This window comes from Parasteatoda tepidariorum, chromosome 6, assembly GCF_043381705.1.
Source record: "Parasteatoda tepidariorum isolate YZ-2023 chromosome 6, CAS_Ptep_4.0, whole genome shotgun sequence".
Lineage (NCBI taxonomy): Eukaryota > Metazoa > Arthropoda > Arachnida > Araneae > Theridiidae > Parasteatoda > Parasteatoda tepidariorum.
Genome location: NC_092209.1, coordinates 42,556,105 through 42,572,486, shown reverse-complemented (window position 1 = coordinate 42,572,486; position 16,382 = coordinate 42,556,105). Strand labels below are relative to the sequence as shown.

Here is a 16,382-nt window from a genome sequence, read left to right as displayed (position 1 = left end):
AATCATTCAATCTATAACAGTATTAGATGCCATTCGGTGGATTAGACACGCCTGGGAAGATGTAAAAGGACAGACAATTGTAAATTGCTTTAAAAAATTCGAGCTAGGCAATACAGCTTTAGAGGCCACTATAGATGCAGCTGATTTAGAAAATGAAGTGGTTGAACTTTCAAAAGCTGCTGCAATTCAATATGACCCAAATTCAGATAAATATGAAAATGGGCTAGAATGTTAAGATGATTTATCGGAAGATTGGGAGAAAAGATTTATAGATGATTTAGATACAGGTAAAACATTAATATTTATTGTTTTAAGTTTTAAAAAAATACAATATTTTTTTAAAACTTATTTGTTCAATTTTTTCAGGAGTTCAGTCTGATTCAGATAATGAGAATGAGTCCCCCGTGCCATATTTATCAAACCAAGAAACGCTAATAGAAGTAAATAAACTGATATCCCAATCCAAGGCATTAATAACTGATGCGAATTTAACTAATTTGTTTCATAGAGTTAAGGAATCATTAGAAACTAAAATTGCTTGCGAAAAAATTGTAAAAAGTAAAAAACTTCAATTGAAAATTTTTTTAAACATGTATAAAAACTTAAAATGTTAATAAACAGTTTTTTTCTACATAAATTTTGATTTCCTCATTTTATTTTCTGGTCACCCCCATTTAAGGGCCACCCCCCATAAGGGCCAATTTTCAATTGAACGACAGGTGGCCCTTACCAAGAGGTTTCACGTATATATATTATATTATATTCTATATAAATAGAAAATATATACTAAAGTAGAGAATATAAATAAAAAAAATATATTTAACTATAGAATTGCCTAAATCGAAAATTTAAGAGGAGTTTGAAAAATGTACAAAAATCAATTATTACCTTTTTGTTTTTCATTCTTCTATCTAACTTATCCATTGATCCCCACATTCCATCAAAGTAATCTTCTTTAGTCAGAGTTGCTCCATATTCAGGCATATTGTGAGGTTTGTAATACATGGGATCCGTCATTAACCAAGGATGAGAAAACCCATGCATCACATCTTCAGGTGGTAAACTAGAATCTCTGCCAAGAGATTGGGATTCATTATATAATGAGGCAGATCGTGGCAAGGGGCTACGACTGCGGCCACGCTCGTACAAAGACTGAGTACTAAAGCTAGTTCCTCGGCCCCAGCCACCAGCTCGTCTATTGTGATAAGGTGGTGCAGACATTCCAGACATGAGAGATTCAATAGAATGAGAGCTTATCATAGGGTCTGTTGCCACAGAACAGTGTTTGGGTATTTCTTCCACTTCCGTCTGAACAGACATTTCGTGCCTTGGAAAAATGGAATCTGTTGATGACGCCATTGACTTGCAGATGAGATTTTGAGTCTGAACATCTGTTGATTTCGTTGTGGTGGAAGTTTGTGTTTCAGTTGTGAGCATCAAAGCAGGATCAGGTGTCACTGGTGTTTCTGCGGATTGCTTGAATGCCTCTTCATTCTCTAGGCTAGTTTCAAGACTGTCTTGGCATATATCATCATCATTCTAGAAAAATATGAACAGAGCATGTGTATTGTGTCATAAAAAATATTCATTGCATTATTAGACATTATTAGCTAAAACAAAAAATAATTAATTTATAATTATTGACAAATGTGCCGACTGAAATCTTATAGGCATTCAATAGTCTTAAACTGTATATACTTATGAGAAGTATTATTGTCATTTATGAATGTCATTTTAAATATTGTAAATAAAGTAATATTAGATATAATAATGCTTTCTAAGTGTTCAAGGTATAGATTTTATCATCTGACAAAAATTATATCACATATGAGCGCTCACAAATAAGATTCAAAATAAAAGCAGGAAAAATTTCAGACAATTTAAAGAAGCAAATGATACTCGTTTTCAAAGTATATTAATAATTAGCAAAAAGTTTAAATATTTTAGAGCTTTGTGTAAGAAATTGAAAGGAATTGCTGAATAAAAAAAGAGAAAAAAAAGTTTTAAAATGCTAAACAAACTGTTTTAAACATTTAAAAATCAATTATGGGTTAAATAAAGACCATCTTTTGTTGATTTCAACTGGCTTTTAAATTAAAGAACTGAATACTAAAGAGTTATGTTATAGTAAAGTTAATTACCTACTTCTATGCACATTTGTATAAAACCAACATAGACAGATGTAATAATTGCCATATAAATATGCCGGGAACATTTATTTATTGTTCTAGTTACACCAATAGGTAGAGTTAACATACATTATGCTTGTCAAAAAAGATAAATATAAAATACAACTCCAAGCATAATAATAAAAAGAAAGAAAATGTAAATTAAAAGCCCCTAATAGAACAAAATAAAAGCATTTTAAACAAAAAAAATTACAAAGAGCAAACAAGATAAATTCAAATTAACACCAAAAAGTTAATTAGTTGATTTCATGCTATAAACCAAATCAAATGTACAAGAATGGCTTAATTTAACTCATGCTTTGATTTCATTTTTGCATCAAAAGGCAAACTAGGCATATCATATAAATCATAGTATGCAAAATGTTTTTGTAAAGAATGCAATGTGCAAAAAAAAAAAAAAAATTGAAAGAAAGGTAGAAGTGTTGAAAAATACAAAATTATTTATAAATATATTCACAATTCTGGCATTCATACAAATAACAAAGAGTTAATAGCAAAAATCAAAATATATCTACAGAAACAATTATGTGTAATATATACTCTTCCAATATAATAAAATTATCTATCCCAATTTGCTTAGTATACATACTTTGACTAATCACACTTTTTTTTCTGTGACAAATACCCACAAATGAACATAACACAGTAATAAATAAAAATTAAACATAAAAAGTTACATATTTATTCATATAAACTGTTCTATTAACATTAATTTCAATTAATTTAATTCCCTGGTCTTAAACTTAATAACAATACTAATAAAAATATTCAATGAAATACACTACATGGGAGAAAAAAAGCTCAAAACCAGTAAAAATAAAGATTTTAATAGCTATAATCTGAGATTTAAGAGAATAATTGGTCTTAAATAGTTCAGTATTATTAAAATAATAATATAATTTAACTATTATTTCTGTCCTGGAAATTTCATTACTGAAATTAAGTTAAACTATATAAGATAAAGATTTAACGCAAACTTTTTGATGGTCAAACCTATACTATTAAATCACTTGATGCTGAAAAAAATATGTTAAAACACACACAATATTTTCCTAAGATTTCTGTCCAAAGCGACTTGATTATAATTTTACTTCAATTCTATTTAGCAGAACAAATTGATATTTTAAGTTTTTCTACTGAAAAAAAACCCTATAAAATCCCTATAAATAGTAACTTAAGAAATTTGTTTAATTATGATAAATCTTAATTACAAATAAATTAAATTTTTTTTCACATACTTACTATTAGCAACAAAAAAAAAAAGATGCAGCAAAAATATATTATAAAAAAAGCTGTTTCCTTTTTTTAGAACTAAAAAAGAAATAGTTGAAAAAAAAACACATTTTAGCATCTGCATTAACTTCTAAATTTAACAAAAAAACTGAATAATTATTTGCATAAGGATAACAGATGATGATAATGCTTTTTAAAGAATTTGTAGCAAATGATAAATAAAGCACATACATTAAACAGACATAAAATTGTTAAAAATATAATTTTAACAAAAATAAATGAAAACCTATCTAACTTATGATTTTGGGTAAAACTACTTAGAAAACCGAAGGCACACCAATTTGAAAAATAATTTTACATTTTGCTAATTTTACAAAACTCTCATTTTAAAATTATGCACGGAAAAGACAATTACAATATTTACATGTTAGCATGCTAATCACTCTGAAAATATTCAATAGACATAAAGAGGAAATGTTTAATGTTTTGTGACTTATATTTCCTACAATTTTGACAAAAGAATTTTTCATGATAAAAAATAAATATAACTTCACTACACACAATTGTTTCTACAATCTTGCTCCATGCTTCAGTAATAGAAAACAAATATAACTAAGTGGTAAAATTAAACAGTTAGCAAAGAGTAACGTCAAAATGCATATCTTTAATTTTAAAATTAAGCATTCATGGATCATAGTGGAATAACATTTAAATGGCATAGTGGAATAAAATTTAAATGGGATTTGGAAAAATATCTAAAGTATTTATTGTATTGTATTTATTGTATTGTATTTATTGTATTGTATAAAGTATTAGTTATTATTGTGAGAAAAAAAAATTTTATTTTTTTATTCCACTAAGCTATTCAAAAAATGTATTAAGTATTTTCACAAAGTTTTTACAATGCAAAAAATTTAAAGCATGGCAAGACAATGCCAGAATTGTGAAATTTTACTTTTTACCCACCTGAAAATAAAAAATATTTCTTCCTTTCTCACTTCTAAATTTCTTTCTTCAGATATATTAGAGCAAGTAACAAGCTGGAAAATCATGCACTAACAAAAACTCAATAAAATATAGTTACATAAGGTATAATAAATCAATTTACAACCCCATGCAGAAGAAATAAAAAATGAGAAAAATTTTAATAATATATAATAATAAATTTTTTTAAAAAATAAAAATAATCAAATTCTTTTTAAGAAATGTCAAATTGATTGAAAAAGCAACAGCATTTAAGTGAAGCATATTCAGAAAATAAACAAGCAACTGCTCAGTAGGAAACTTTAAAAATAATTTTTAAAAAACATTTTAAAAGTTATTTTTTATCGAAGAATTAAAAAAAAATTCAAGTTTCAGAACAAAAAACTTCACATTCCTTTTTAGTGATCGATATTGAAGATAGTAACAAGCAAGAAATACTAACATCAAGACTTAAAATAGATAACAATTTCAAAAAAGTAAAATATGCTATTTTAACTAAATTGAGTTTGTTTAGCAATTAAAATAATAAAGAAAGAACAAATAAAAAAAAACTTTAAGCTTCAAAAATGATAACATCATGACTAACAAATACATAAGTTTCAAAATAGTAAAAAAATATTATTTATCAAAACTGTGTTTATTTAATAATTAATAATAAGAAAATAAACAAATAAATAAGACTTAAAATTGTACCAAATAAATGTAAATTTAATACCTGATAAAAACCAATAAAAAAAAATAAAACAGCTGACATGAAGACTTACAAATAAATAACGATTTCAAAAGAGTAAAAAAAACAATTTTTTTTAAAATCCAAATTGAGTTTGTTTAAATGATTAAAATAATGAAATAAGAACAAATAAAAAACAGAAAGTTACAAAATGCTCACATGATGACTAGCAAATATATAAGTTCTATAATAGTAAAAAATATTATTTATCAAAACTGAGCTTATTTAATAATTAAAATAATGAAAAAGAACAAATTAAAAAAATTAAAACTATAGCAAATAAATAAAATCTCACAGCTTGCAGTTATGAAGTAACATTTCAGTGCACAATGTAAATTAAAAGATTAACTGCTTGAAAACAGTTTTTGCATTTAAAATAAAAACAATTAAATATACTATAAAATATTTAAAATTAAATAAGCTTTAGAATAAAGATGCGTTATAAATAGAATATAAATGATTGGAAAACAATTCCATTCCTGTAATAATTAGTTAGACTAATAATGTGAGACAATGTTTCTCCCTATTTTATCTTCAATGTAAACATTAAAAAAAATAGCAATATCATGTTTACAATTTTATTTAAAATTGTAAATATAAAGAAAATAAAGCAAAAATTTTCAATCATCTAAGTAATTAACCGATTGAACTTAGATATAGAAATATATATTGTGGCCATCGTTTTTTTTTTTTTTTTTTTTCATTTCAAAATTTATTTTTCATTTAGTCAACAAATGAACTGAACTTCAACTACATCTGAGTATGGTTGTTTGAAAGAAAATAAACAAACATCAAATAAGCAGTAAATAATAACATAATCAGAACAGTTTTTCTTTAATTTTATTTTATAAGCATACAGCAAGCATACAAAATTAACATGCTTTGTCATGAAATTTAATGTAGAAAAGAGTAAATAAAAGTAACATATTCCATTACGGAGTCCATTTCCTTACATTCAAAATCCTAATGATCACAGTAAACAAGGAATATAATATAACATTTATAAGCTCAATCATCATTGAATAACATTCCCAGAGAAAATATATTGATTTTATAAGTTAGTAAATAATATAAAATATTGAAGTTACATTCAAATCACCTTTTGAGCACTTAGTTTAGAAAATTTTGAGGATATTTCTGCATCCATATTTACAAGTTCCATTGGTGATTCACTATTTCTGTCTATAGCCGGTGAATCGATCATGTCTTCTTCATCCCCTGGGGGTTTATTTCCGTAGCTCGTTTTACAGCATACTTGACAAATGTATATTCCTGGTGGATTTATAAAAGTGCAATGTAAACAACCCCAGGGCTCTGATGGTGGAACTGGTGGTTTACTTTCCTCATCAACATCAGCTAGTTTTGCTAAAGAAAAAAATTTAAATCTTGATAAGAAGACAAAAAATTAGATATTTCAGCAAAAAATAATGAATAGAGAATTGTCGGAACTTCAAAAAAATCCAAAAAATGGATTTTTCCAGATGTTGTTGCTTAGTGAACTTAGTGAAAATAATTTAATTGTTTGGAGGATTAATCTTAGTGAGATTTTTCATTTCATTACATTATACAGGGGTAATTGCGAGCCAAATTAAAAAATCCTGAAAATTTCCTGAGTAAAATCATAAATGATGCATTTCAAAAAATTTATGTCTTTATAAGTTTAAATCATTGATACTTTCACAACGTGAAATTCTAAATAAATTATATGCAGCATAATTTAAATTAATAATTATGTATTTAGTTTACTTTTATCTCTAATCGCATTTATTATTCTACCAGAAAAATTTTTTTACAAATGAAAGAGATGCCACGTATAAATTCTAGTTATAATATTTTTAAATAAAATATACAAGAATTTTTATACATAAGTGTGATCGATGATTTCTGTAAACTTCTGGACTTTGGACTTCTGGATTGCGGTTAGCGAAAAATCTGGAAATCTGGATTTTTTCAGGAGCACAATAATCTCTGATTATATGCATCATCTCTGATTAATGTTTGCATTTACTTTAACCAAAGACGGTTTGTCCAGAATTAAGCATATCATGGAATGGTAAGAAACATACCCATAAGAAATAGCTCATTATTTAGGTCACAAGCTCCTTAAATTTATTTAAAAAATGGAAGTTTGAAAATGATTCTAAAATTAATTAAAGAAACATGGTACTCCTCCATTCAACTGAAAACAAAATTAGAATAATTCTAAAATGGTTCCTAAAAATGGATGATTTAAAAGGCACAATTTGTGTGTAACATAGTGAAATATGCGAACTATATTTTAGGTGTGTGTAAAATTGACTGAAATTTAGAAATTCATCATTGAATATGGATACACTGGAAACGAGCTTAATTTAGTTTCAATATATAACTAATAATGAGTCACTTGAAATTATTATAAAATAAACATTTTTATAAAAAATAAACAAAAAAAATTTTTTCATAAAATTATAAAGCCAAAGTAGAATATTCTTTTCTTGCAGTAAAGGAATAAACTAAACATAATAAAATAAATTTAAAGTTTACATTTCAGCTATGTTGAGGGGAGAACTAAAATAAAATTTATTTATTTTAGTTGTCACCCTCTATTTTAATCAGATTTTTTAAGAGAAATGTTTTTGTGTTATGCTGAATATATTTTTCAAATCTTTAAGAATATATTGTCCTGTTTCAATTAACTTCAAACTTCAATTAGTACATTTTTTAGTCAAATTAATTGGAAATTAAATTACTTTATTCTTTCAAAGAAAGTCAATTAAAATATTTTAATATATTAGGCTCAATATTTTGATTCAATACATTTCCACTTGTTATCTTCCACACATTCAACACAAAACTTACCACTATTTAATCTAGATTATTAACTGCACATTAAAAAGGTTTTTCGTCATGTTATACAATGGAAAAATAGTAGATTAAGGACATAATTCCAGACTAACTTAAACAGGGGTTCTATGCTCAGAGGATTAGAGCAAACAATATATTATTTAAATTTATGATTAAGACATAATGTTTACAAATAATGCAAAAATTGTACAATGGAAAAGTAGTATATTAAGGACTTAATTCTAGACTAACTTAAATAGGGGTTCTATGCTCAGAGGATTAGAGCAAACAATATATTATTTAAATTTATGATTAAGTCATAATGTTCACAAATAATGCAAAAATTGTACAATGGAAAAATAGTATATTAAGGACTTAATTCTAGACTAACTTAAACAGGGGTTCTATGCTCAGAGGATTAGAGCAAACAATATATTATTTAAATTTATGATTAAGACATAATGTTTACAAATAATGCAAAAATTGTACAAATGAAAAATAGTATATAAAGGACTTAATTCTAGACTAATTCAAACAGGGGTTCTATACTCAGAGGATTAGAGCAAACAATATATTATTTAAATTTATGATTAAGACATAATGCTTAGAAATAATGCAAAAATTAAATTTAAATAGTAACACATTATAACAATAATAACAAACACATTGGGTTTTTGTATTAAAAAAAAGCTTTCTCTGTACACTAAATTACTATTTAAAGTATTTAGTACCAATATCAATAGGACTTTTTCTAGTTATTCCATTCGTTTCATTTGTGCTGCTTTCTGGGGTTGGATTATTAAGCAATGGTAGATCTTCAGTACTCTGTGCTTGCCTTGGACTTCTAGAAGTTGATGAACTCCTCCTTACTTTAGCTGAACCAGAGGCCTGTTGAGGTAGATCTTTGGTATTATTAGGATCAGTAGTTGGAAAACCATTTGGATAAAATACTCCTCCAGGATAGGGATAAGGAAAACTAGGATCTAAAAGATTTTAAAGAATTCAATGAAAATTAGATTCAATAAATTAAAATCCATACAGCCAAACAAAATTTTAAAAAAGTATTTAAACATATTTAAACATTATTTTTAAAATATAAACCAATAAAAACCAATAAAATGCCTCATATGGAATATGGAATGATATAAATACTTCAAATGATGCTTAATGCACTCAAATACGTGTCGGACAAAGAGTTTTTGATAAATACGCTAATAAGTGTAACTTGTTTATAAAGAAAATGTAGGAACAGAGATTACTCATTCATTAAATCAAGATGCTTGTTTAGCTAGAGTTGGTTGAAATATTCAAAAATAAAAGCTAAAAAAAGCAATAAATAAAACTGAAAAATCTATAAAAAAAATTTTTACTTTTTAAATTGATTGTAATTATTTTAATCATTGATTTTTATTTATTTACTTTTAAGTGATTAAACTCCTGCAATTGCTCAAAGTTCAACATAAATGAAATTATATACATTAACAATAACATCTATTAATTCTTCCAGAAAAGTTTTCAATTTCTTCAGGAAGCATAGCCAAATTTTTCAACAAAAAATAAGCACCTTTTAAGCACTTCTCAAGCACTCAAAAATATTTTTAAGCACTTATAAAAAAATATAATTAGGCAGGGTTCGCAAGTTTTTGACAATTGACCCTTTTATCCGGATTTAACCGTCATGTCAAAAAAAAAAAACTTTTGGTATAGTTTTTGACAATTGACGGTTTTATCCGGATTTAACCGTCTTGTCAAAAAAAAAATTTCTGAATAGTTTTTGACAATTCTCAAAAATCATGAAATTTGAATCATAAAACGAATGGTGTTTTCATACGCTAAGGACTGACGGTACGCAAAATAGATTAGAGTGAATTAATTGCGAAAACGTCGAATAGAATAATATGAAGTGTCCTTTTGCCTAATACGTAACAAAAATCAACAGGGTAAAGGAAAAAATAAGCACTTGTTAAAAACACCCAATGAAAAAAGCACCTTTAAGGGTTTTTGAAAAAAGAAGCACTTTTTAAAGATGCTACGCACCCTGTTCTTATTTCAACTGTAGTAAAAAATAATTACTGTTAAATCACAGTTTTTGATTTTCTATTAATAAACATCAAGGTTTCAAAAGTATTCTATAACACAACCATCTGGCAAATTAAGTAAACAAATAAACTTTATAATTACCAGGATATGTTCCTAAATCACCATGATTATGTTTTAAAGTCCCATGAGAAGAATGTGAAGCTCCATTTTGAGGCATGCCAGCATGAGGAGGTCCCCATGGCATGGGATGGAAATAAGGAGATGGGTGAGGGCTCATGAGATTTGTCCATGAAGCGGACATGCATTGAGAACAATTCAAATGAGCCATCGATTGAGAGTAAGGAGGATGAACAGGTGGATGCATGTATGGATAAGGATGCGGAAAATGATAAGGATGATGGTGACCACCTGGGCTCATGGCTGCATTAGGTATATCTGTTATACTCCGACTATGGGACTTCGGTGGGTACCCAAGAGGTCTGGAAAAATATATATATATATAGTGAAGATAAATATAATACTTCAAATGATAATTTAAAATTGAATGCATAAACATATTGAAATTAATACTTCGTGTTATAAGTATGGAAACATTATTATAATAAATAGTGATAGTAGTTAGCAATTAGTTAGTGTAACTGTGACATTAAGTCACAGCCTAATTTCTAAATATCCCGTTTTGTTAATCAAAATACTTATTTTTTCGGCTTAATTTATAATTTCATGATACAATTTTTATTGTCTTCATCGTTTTCTTCTCGCCCCTTAACGCGTTAGCGCAATGAGGACATTTTCCCCAGGAAGTTCCTTGCACATTCCTCAGACACTCCTTTTCTTGGAAAAAAGCTGTCGGCGACCTTTGATGTCAACACATGTTTTTAGTTACTGTACGGTCGCCGTTAGTATTTAATTATGCTTAAATTTAAGGGGTTAGTCAACTCACTTCAGTTCGCTCCTGAAGCTAGATTCTTTTGGCTTTTTAGGAAGTTTAACTTCCACTTCTAGCTATTTCTTTAAATACCGCCCATTTCTGGGAGCGGGCAGCATTCGAAATTTTTGTGAACACAAACTTACGATCCCTTAACAGGGATTTTTAATTTTCACCCCCTCCTCTCTTTGGAGAGACGGAGTTTTTTTGTCTGTTTGAATACATGACGGAGATGTTACACATCCTTTTCTTACACCCCCCATGGGTGCTTGTGAGCTGTCGAACTCGGTCGTGATGAAATTTATTTCTTCGCCATGCAGATGTTTTTGAAAAGATGACTCCAGCGGCATCCCACTCCCGCGTTCCATGAGTTTGGTTACATCTCGAAAGTTTGGTATGAAAATGCCAAATGTGATTTGAAGAAGCGGTCCATAGTCCTCCACTGATGGCCTATCCTTTCCAATCATGTGCCAGAAGTTAGTGTGTTGATGTTTATAGTTGTTTTTTTTGTGGCTGTCCCCCCTTCGATGTCATGCTCTACTATAATCCAATTTAACAAACCATCTGCTGATGTTAAAAAATAAAAACGAACATTTGTTTGATCAACCAGAACTCATTTATTCTGTGTCCTTTTTAAGAACATTATTGTTTTCCAACATTTTAGACATCCCAAGGTAAACCTGCAACAGGTATGTGAAACTCCATTACAAAGACATCTTGATTTTTTTTATTGTGTTTTCTTTTATGTTTTTATCTCTAAGGGTTATTGCTCACATCGCATAAATTTGATTGTTTTTTTTAGTTTCGGCCAATCTTTTAAATTTTAACAACTCCATCTTTATAACAGTAACTTTTTTGCGGAGTTATTAAAATAAGTAAAAAATAATGAGGTGTATAAGAATGAAGTAATATAGTAACAATTATTAATATTAATACATCATTCACCGGTCATTTTGCAAATTAAAAATATTATATTTTACATCTACCGTGATTCTTAAAAATCTTACGAATTCTTTAAGAATTTTATTAGATTTATTTATTAATTGTATACAATTGAACATGAATTTTAAGCAATATTGTGGTAAACTTGAGGCAAGATACACAAAACAAATAGTGTCTAAGTCAGATTAATCTCCAACTCAGATTAATTTACCATATATTCCGGAGCATAACGTGCCCCGGCCTATAACACGCACCCGTAATTTCTAAAACTTTTCCTAAATTTTAAGATATACTCTTCCCAAATGTAATTTTCCAAAAGGTATTTTTGTTCAAGTCCACGAAAAAGGCTGGATGGACGAAAATGGTGTTAAATTGTGGGTAAAAAGTGTCTGGCAAATCCGTCCTGGTTGCGTAAGAAAACCAGAAAGCCTTTCAGTGTGGGACATGTTTAGATCCCACCTTACAGATAATACAAAAAAATTGTTGAAAGAATGTAACACCGATATGGCAGTTATTCTGGGCGGATTGACACCATTAGTTCAGTCATTGGAGGTCTGCTTAAACAAACCATTTAAAGCCAATTTAAAAAAACAGTGGACCACTTGGATGTTGGAGGGCGAGAAAACCTTTTCGAAAAGACATATGCGTCATGCAAGTTTGGAAACAGTGTGCGAATGGATATTAAAAGCAGGGGATGAAATTAAGCCTGAGATGGTTAGAAAATCATTCAAAAAATGCAGCATTTCAAATAATCTGGACGGATCAGAAGATGACTGTTTATTTATGAGTGAAACAGATTGTGATGACGTGCCTGAAGAAATAACGGAAGACAAATATAATGAACTATTTATGTAATAATGAAAATCAATAAAGTATATAGGTAAAGTATATAGGCAATCTGAAAATTTTTGGAAAAAAAAAAAACTTTTCTATAAGGAACTTTTAAATGCAGATATGTAATGTTATATTACCATGTAAAATATTTTGTACATTGAATTTATTAAAGCAATTATAAAAATCCCCTATTTTTTTTAGATGTTACACCACATTAAATTAGTTACCTAGTTAGATACTTGAATTTCTATTAAATGAAAATATCTTGAATTTCTATTAAATGAAGAAAGATTGGTTTGACCCTTAAGATTCAGAGCCTAGTTCAGTCTGGTAATTTTACGCCATTGATAAATATTTATAGCATTTTTGCGCAATCATGATGTAACAATTTCACGATATAAGGACATTTTTGTTTGGATGTAAAGAGTTGCTATAGCAAGCATTGGTTGTATTTTAAACTTTTGAAGTCCTCACTATATTCACTATAAGTCATTAAAATCTAACTTAGAAACGGTCTTTTATGTCATTTAACTTACACAAATTTCTCAAAATAAAACTAATTTTTACAGACATGAATCACATATTAGTTACCAAAAGAGATAAATATATAAATAAAAGAAATATAAAGACGAAAACTAAAAATCAATGTATTTTAAAAGCAACTAATTAAAAACACAACTTTTTAGAACATATTATAATGACATTTTTTAGACAGAATTTCAATGCTTACTGCCCAATTAAATCAGGAGTGCTAGATGGAATTGAAACTTGAATTGGTGACAAAGCAGGTTGTGGAGAATTCCAAGGCCTTTCTTCCACACTAGGAGAAATTTCCAAACTTTTTCCTTGATTTCGCTAATTATAAAACAAATGAAAATTATTAATTTAAATTAATTGGCTACAAAACAAAGTTTTATGATATTTTTGTAGGGTACAAAATAATACAGATCATAACGAAAAAACTAAAGCTTTCCTATTCATTAACTTGAAAACTGATATACAAGATACAATACAAAATTCCAATTACTTAAATATAAATTGGATATTGACAAAAACAAAACCAATAAAAGTTAGTATTAAATAAAGTTTGAATTTTGAAGTTTTGTTATTTTTTAAGACCAAAAACAAATTTTTTATTTTGGAAGTTATACACTTTTATTTATTTATTTTTTTAAAATTGTGATAAATCAATATAAAAAAACTGTTCTATTACAAAAATCATTCCTTTTCAACAAAAAAATATTAACATATTAACCTTTAGGATGCGGCTACTAGGTGAAAAAATTCTCCTCTCTGTCCGGCGCTTTCCTGCAGAAATTCAGCCCCCCACTTAGTCAGTGGGAGGTAACTACTTTAACCACTTATGAATGGGAAGCGTTTTGTTGTAATTTATATATCACTCTCCAAGAAGGGAGAAGTAGAGGGGTTGCAGCGTGCATCGTTATGGGCAAACATTTTGACTTAGTTATGAATATTTTGGCATACTTTATTTGTAACGTGTAACACATTATGAGAAAAAGTTAAAATATAATTTTTTTTTTCAATTTTTTTCCACTGCGAAAAAACAAACTTCTTCTCTATAATAAAACAAACTTATATTTAAAGAGTTATTAAGAATTTTTACTGATTTTTTTTAATCGTTTTCTATTGTTTTTGAAAGATATAAATAATTTATTCTTGTTGTAAAATTTTAAACAAATTTATTCTGATAGCTAATGTTAAAAAGCATAGTTTTTGGTTCTCTTAGAAATGAGATGCGTCTGAAACGTCAAAAGTTTTCTTTCAAATTTAATAGTTTATTTCATTTATCCGTTAAAATAATTTGGTCAAATGTAGATTTTTTTTTGCATAAATTTTTTATACTAAATGGATTTTTTATCTTTCTTTCACCTTTTTCTTGAAATTTAAAGTCGCATACATTACGTTCATACAAAATTGTAACACAAATATTCTTCGAGACAAAAATTATATTTCAAGCAGATAATTTATAATGTTATATCATGTGGTTTCTTGAAAGAAATTCACCCAGTTAACAATTTTTGAGTAAGCGATATTTTTTCTGTAAAAATATATTATATGTAAAATATATCATATATACTTTTTTAACTATATTATTTCTATTTCATTTTTATATTTATCCACCTTTCATATATATATATATACGGTGGGGCTGTCTCATTTTTAATTACTCCTAACAAGATTTCAAAAATCTAAAAGTTTCTGTACCTTCTTAAAAGAATAAATAATAAATTTCGTCAAAACTAAATAGTATTTATCACGTGACTTATTTTATGCTAAATGTTTCATATCATTCCCTATGCAACATCGCTTAGCTTGGATGAGCTAATATTCAATTTCTGTTGTTAAAACTTTAGTCATAGGAAACTTCAGATGCAAAATATGTTTCTAAGGAAAAGTCATATTACATTTATTTAAGAGAATATGTTTATTCTAATATAAAAAATGTAAAAAGCTGTAGGAAGAGAAAAGCTCTTGAAATTCCTCTGTGGAAACTAGTAATTAGTAAATAAAAGTTTAAGGGCAAAAAATATTTGTATTTTTGATACTTAAACTGACCTAACTAACTTTTTATTATAAATGCATCAAGTGTCCTCTGCAAGAAATTATTTTTTTATTAATAAAATTTTTCTTAACCTTTACCTGGAGAAACGTTCGCGCTGAATAAAAAGTCATTTAAATTTAACTAAACACTTAATATATAAATAAAATATTTTTTGCTCAACAAAAATGCTTACTTTTTTTCTTTTTATTTAATCAATAGTTGTAACCAGAGAAACAAAATTGACGATTATCGAGACCAATTTTTTTTCATTGTATAATATTGTACAAAAAAAAGCTACAAACTTTTATGTACATAAATTATACTGACATTGAAAAATACTGTTTAGATATGTCATATTACTTAAATTGTTCATATGAAAAATAATTAAAAATTTTCAGAAAGCTTTTTGTTTTCGTTTATTTTAGAATTACATCAAAAGTTTCATGCGTGTATTCATAGGAATTCATAAATATTTTACTAGAATATTTCTTTATATTAAATAATAAATACAAAGACTCTAAAAGTATGTAAGAATATGCTTACAATAAATTTGAAGAAAACCAACCTTTCCAACAAAAATATTTAATAATAAAAATATACTCCACGTTTCTATTAAGTTTATATCTGAAGATCTTATTTTCCGATCTAAGAGTCTAATTTATTTTCAAAATAATGTATTATATATTATTAAAAAGAAAATAACACTAATTATCTGAGTTCCTTTTTTTAAACTGATTAATTTTCTAATGTTTTCCTTAAATTTATTTATTAGGCAAAAAGAAGTATTTTTCCTAATTTTTGTTTTATTTTTCTAAGAAGTTAGAAAAGTTTAGTACAAAATAAAACATCCCCAGAGCTGAAGTCTTTCACAATTTACACCTGCATGTGAAGATGAAGTCATCGATTGTTATCAGACACACCTATACAAGCTTGGTTGACAGTTGATTGAAGGTAAAACATGCATTTCCGTTGATCATGGTGTGGTCTTTTCCTCAGGTATTGTGAACTAACTATTGTTAAGAATTTTAAAAACGACAGACCTCAATATATATTATCAAGAAGACTGTTTATTCTGACAAGATAACATCATACACCAAGAAATAGCACTTTGCATGT

The 16,382-nt window shown here is 27.3% G+C and overlaps 1 protein-coding gene across 1 annotated transcript in view; it reads right to left on the bottom strand.

The window, feature by feature from the left end:
• Window positions 1-13,558, bottom strand: part of LOC107440059 (uncharacterized) — a gene marked incomplete at its 5' end in the record, with an annotated part of 56,385 nt that extends 42,827 nt beyond the window's left edge. Inside the window, 5 exon segments of the mRNA XM_043047023.2 lie at window positions 889-1,539; window positions 6,236-6,501; window positions 8,691-8,942; window positions 10,141-10,478; window positions 13,434-13,558. Coding sequence (XP_042902957.2) covers window positions 889-1,539; window positions 6,236-6,501; window positions 8,691-8,942; window positions 10,141-10,478; window positions 13,434-13,558 — 1,632 coding nt within the window.
• Window positions 13,559-16,382: the final 2,824 nt, after the last annotated feature.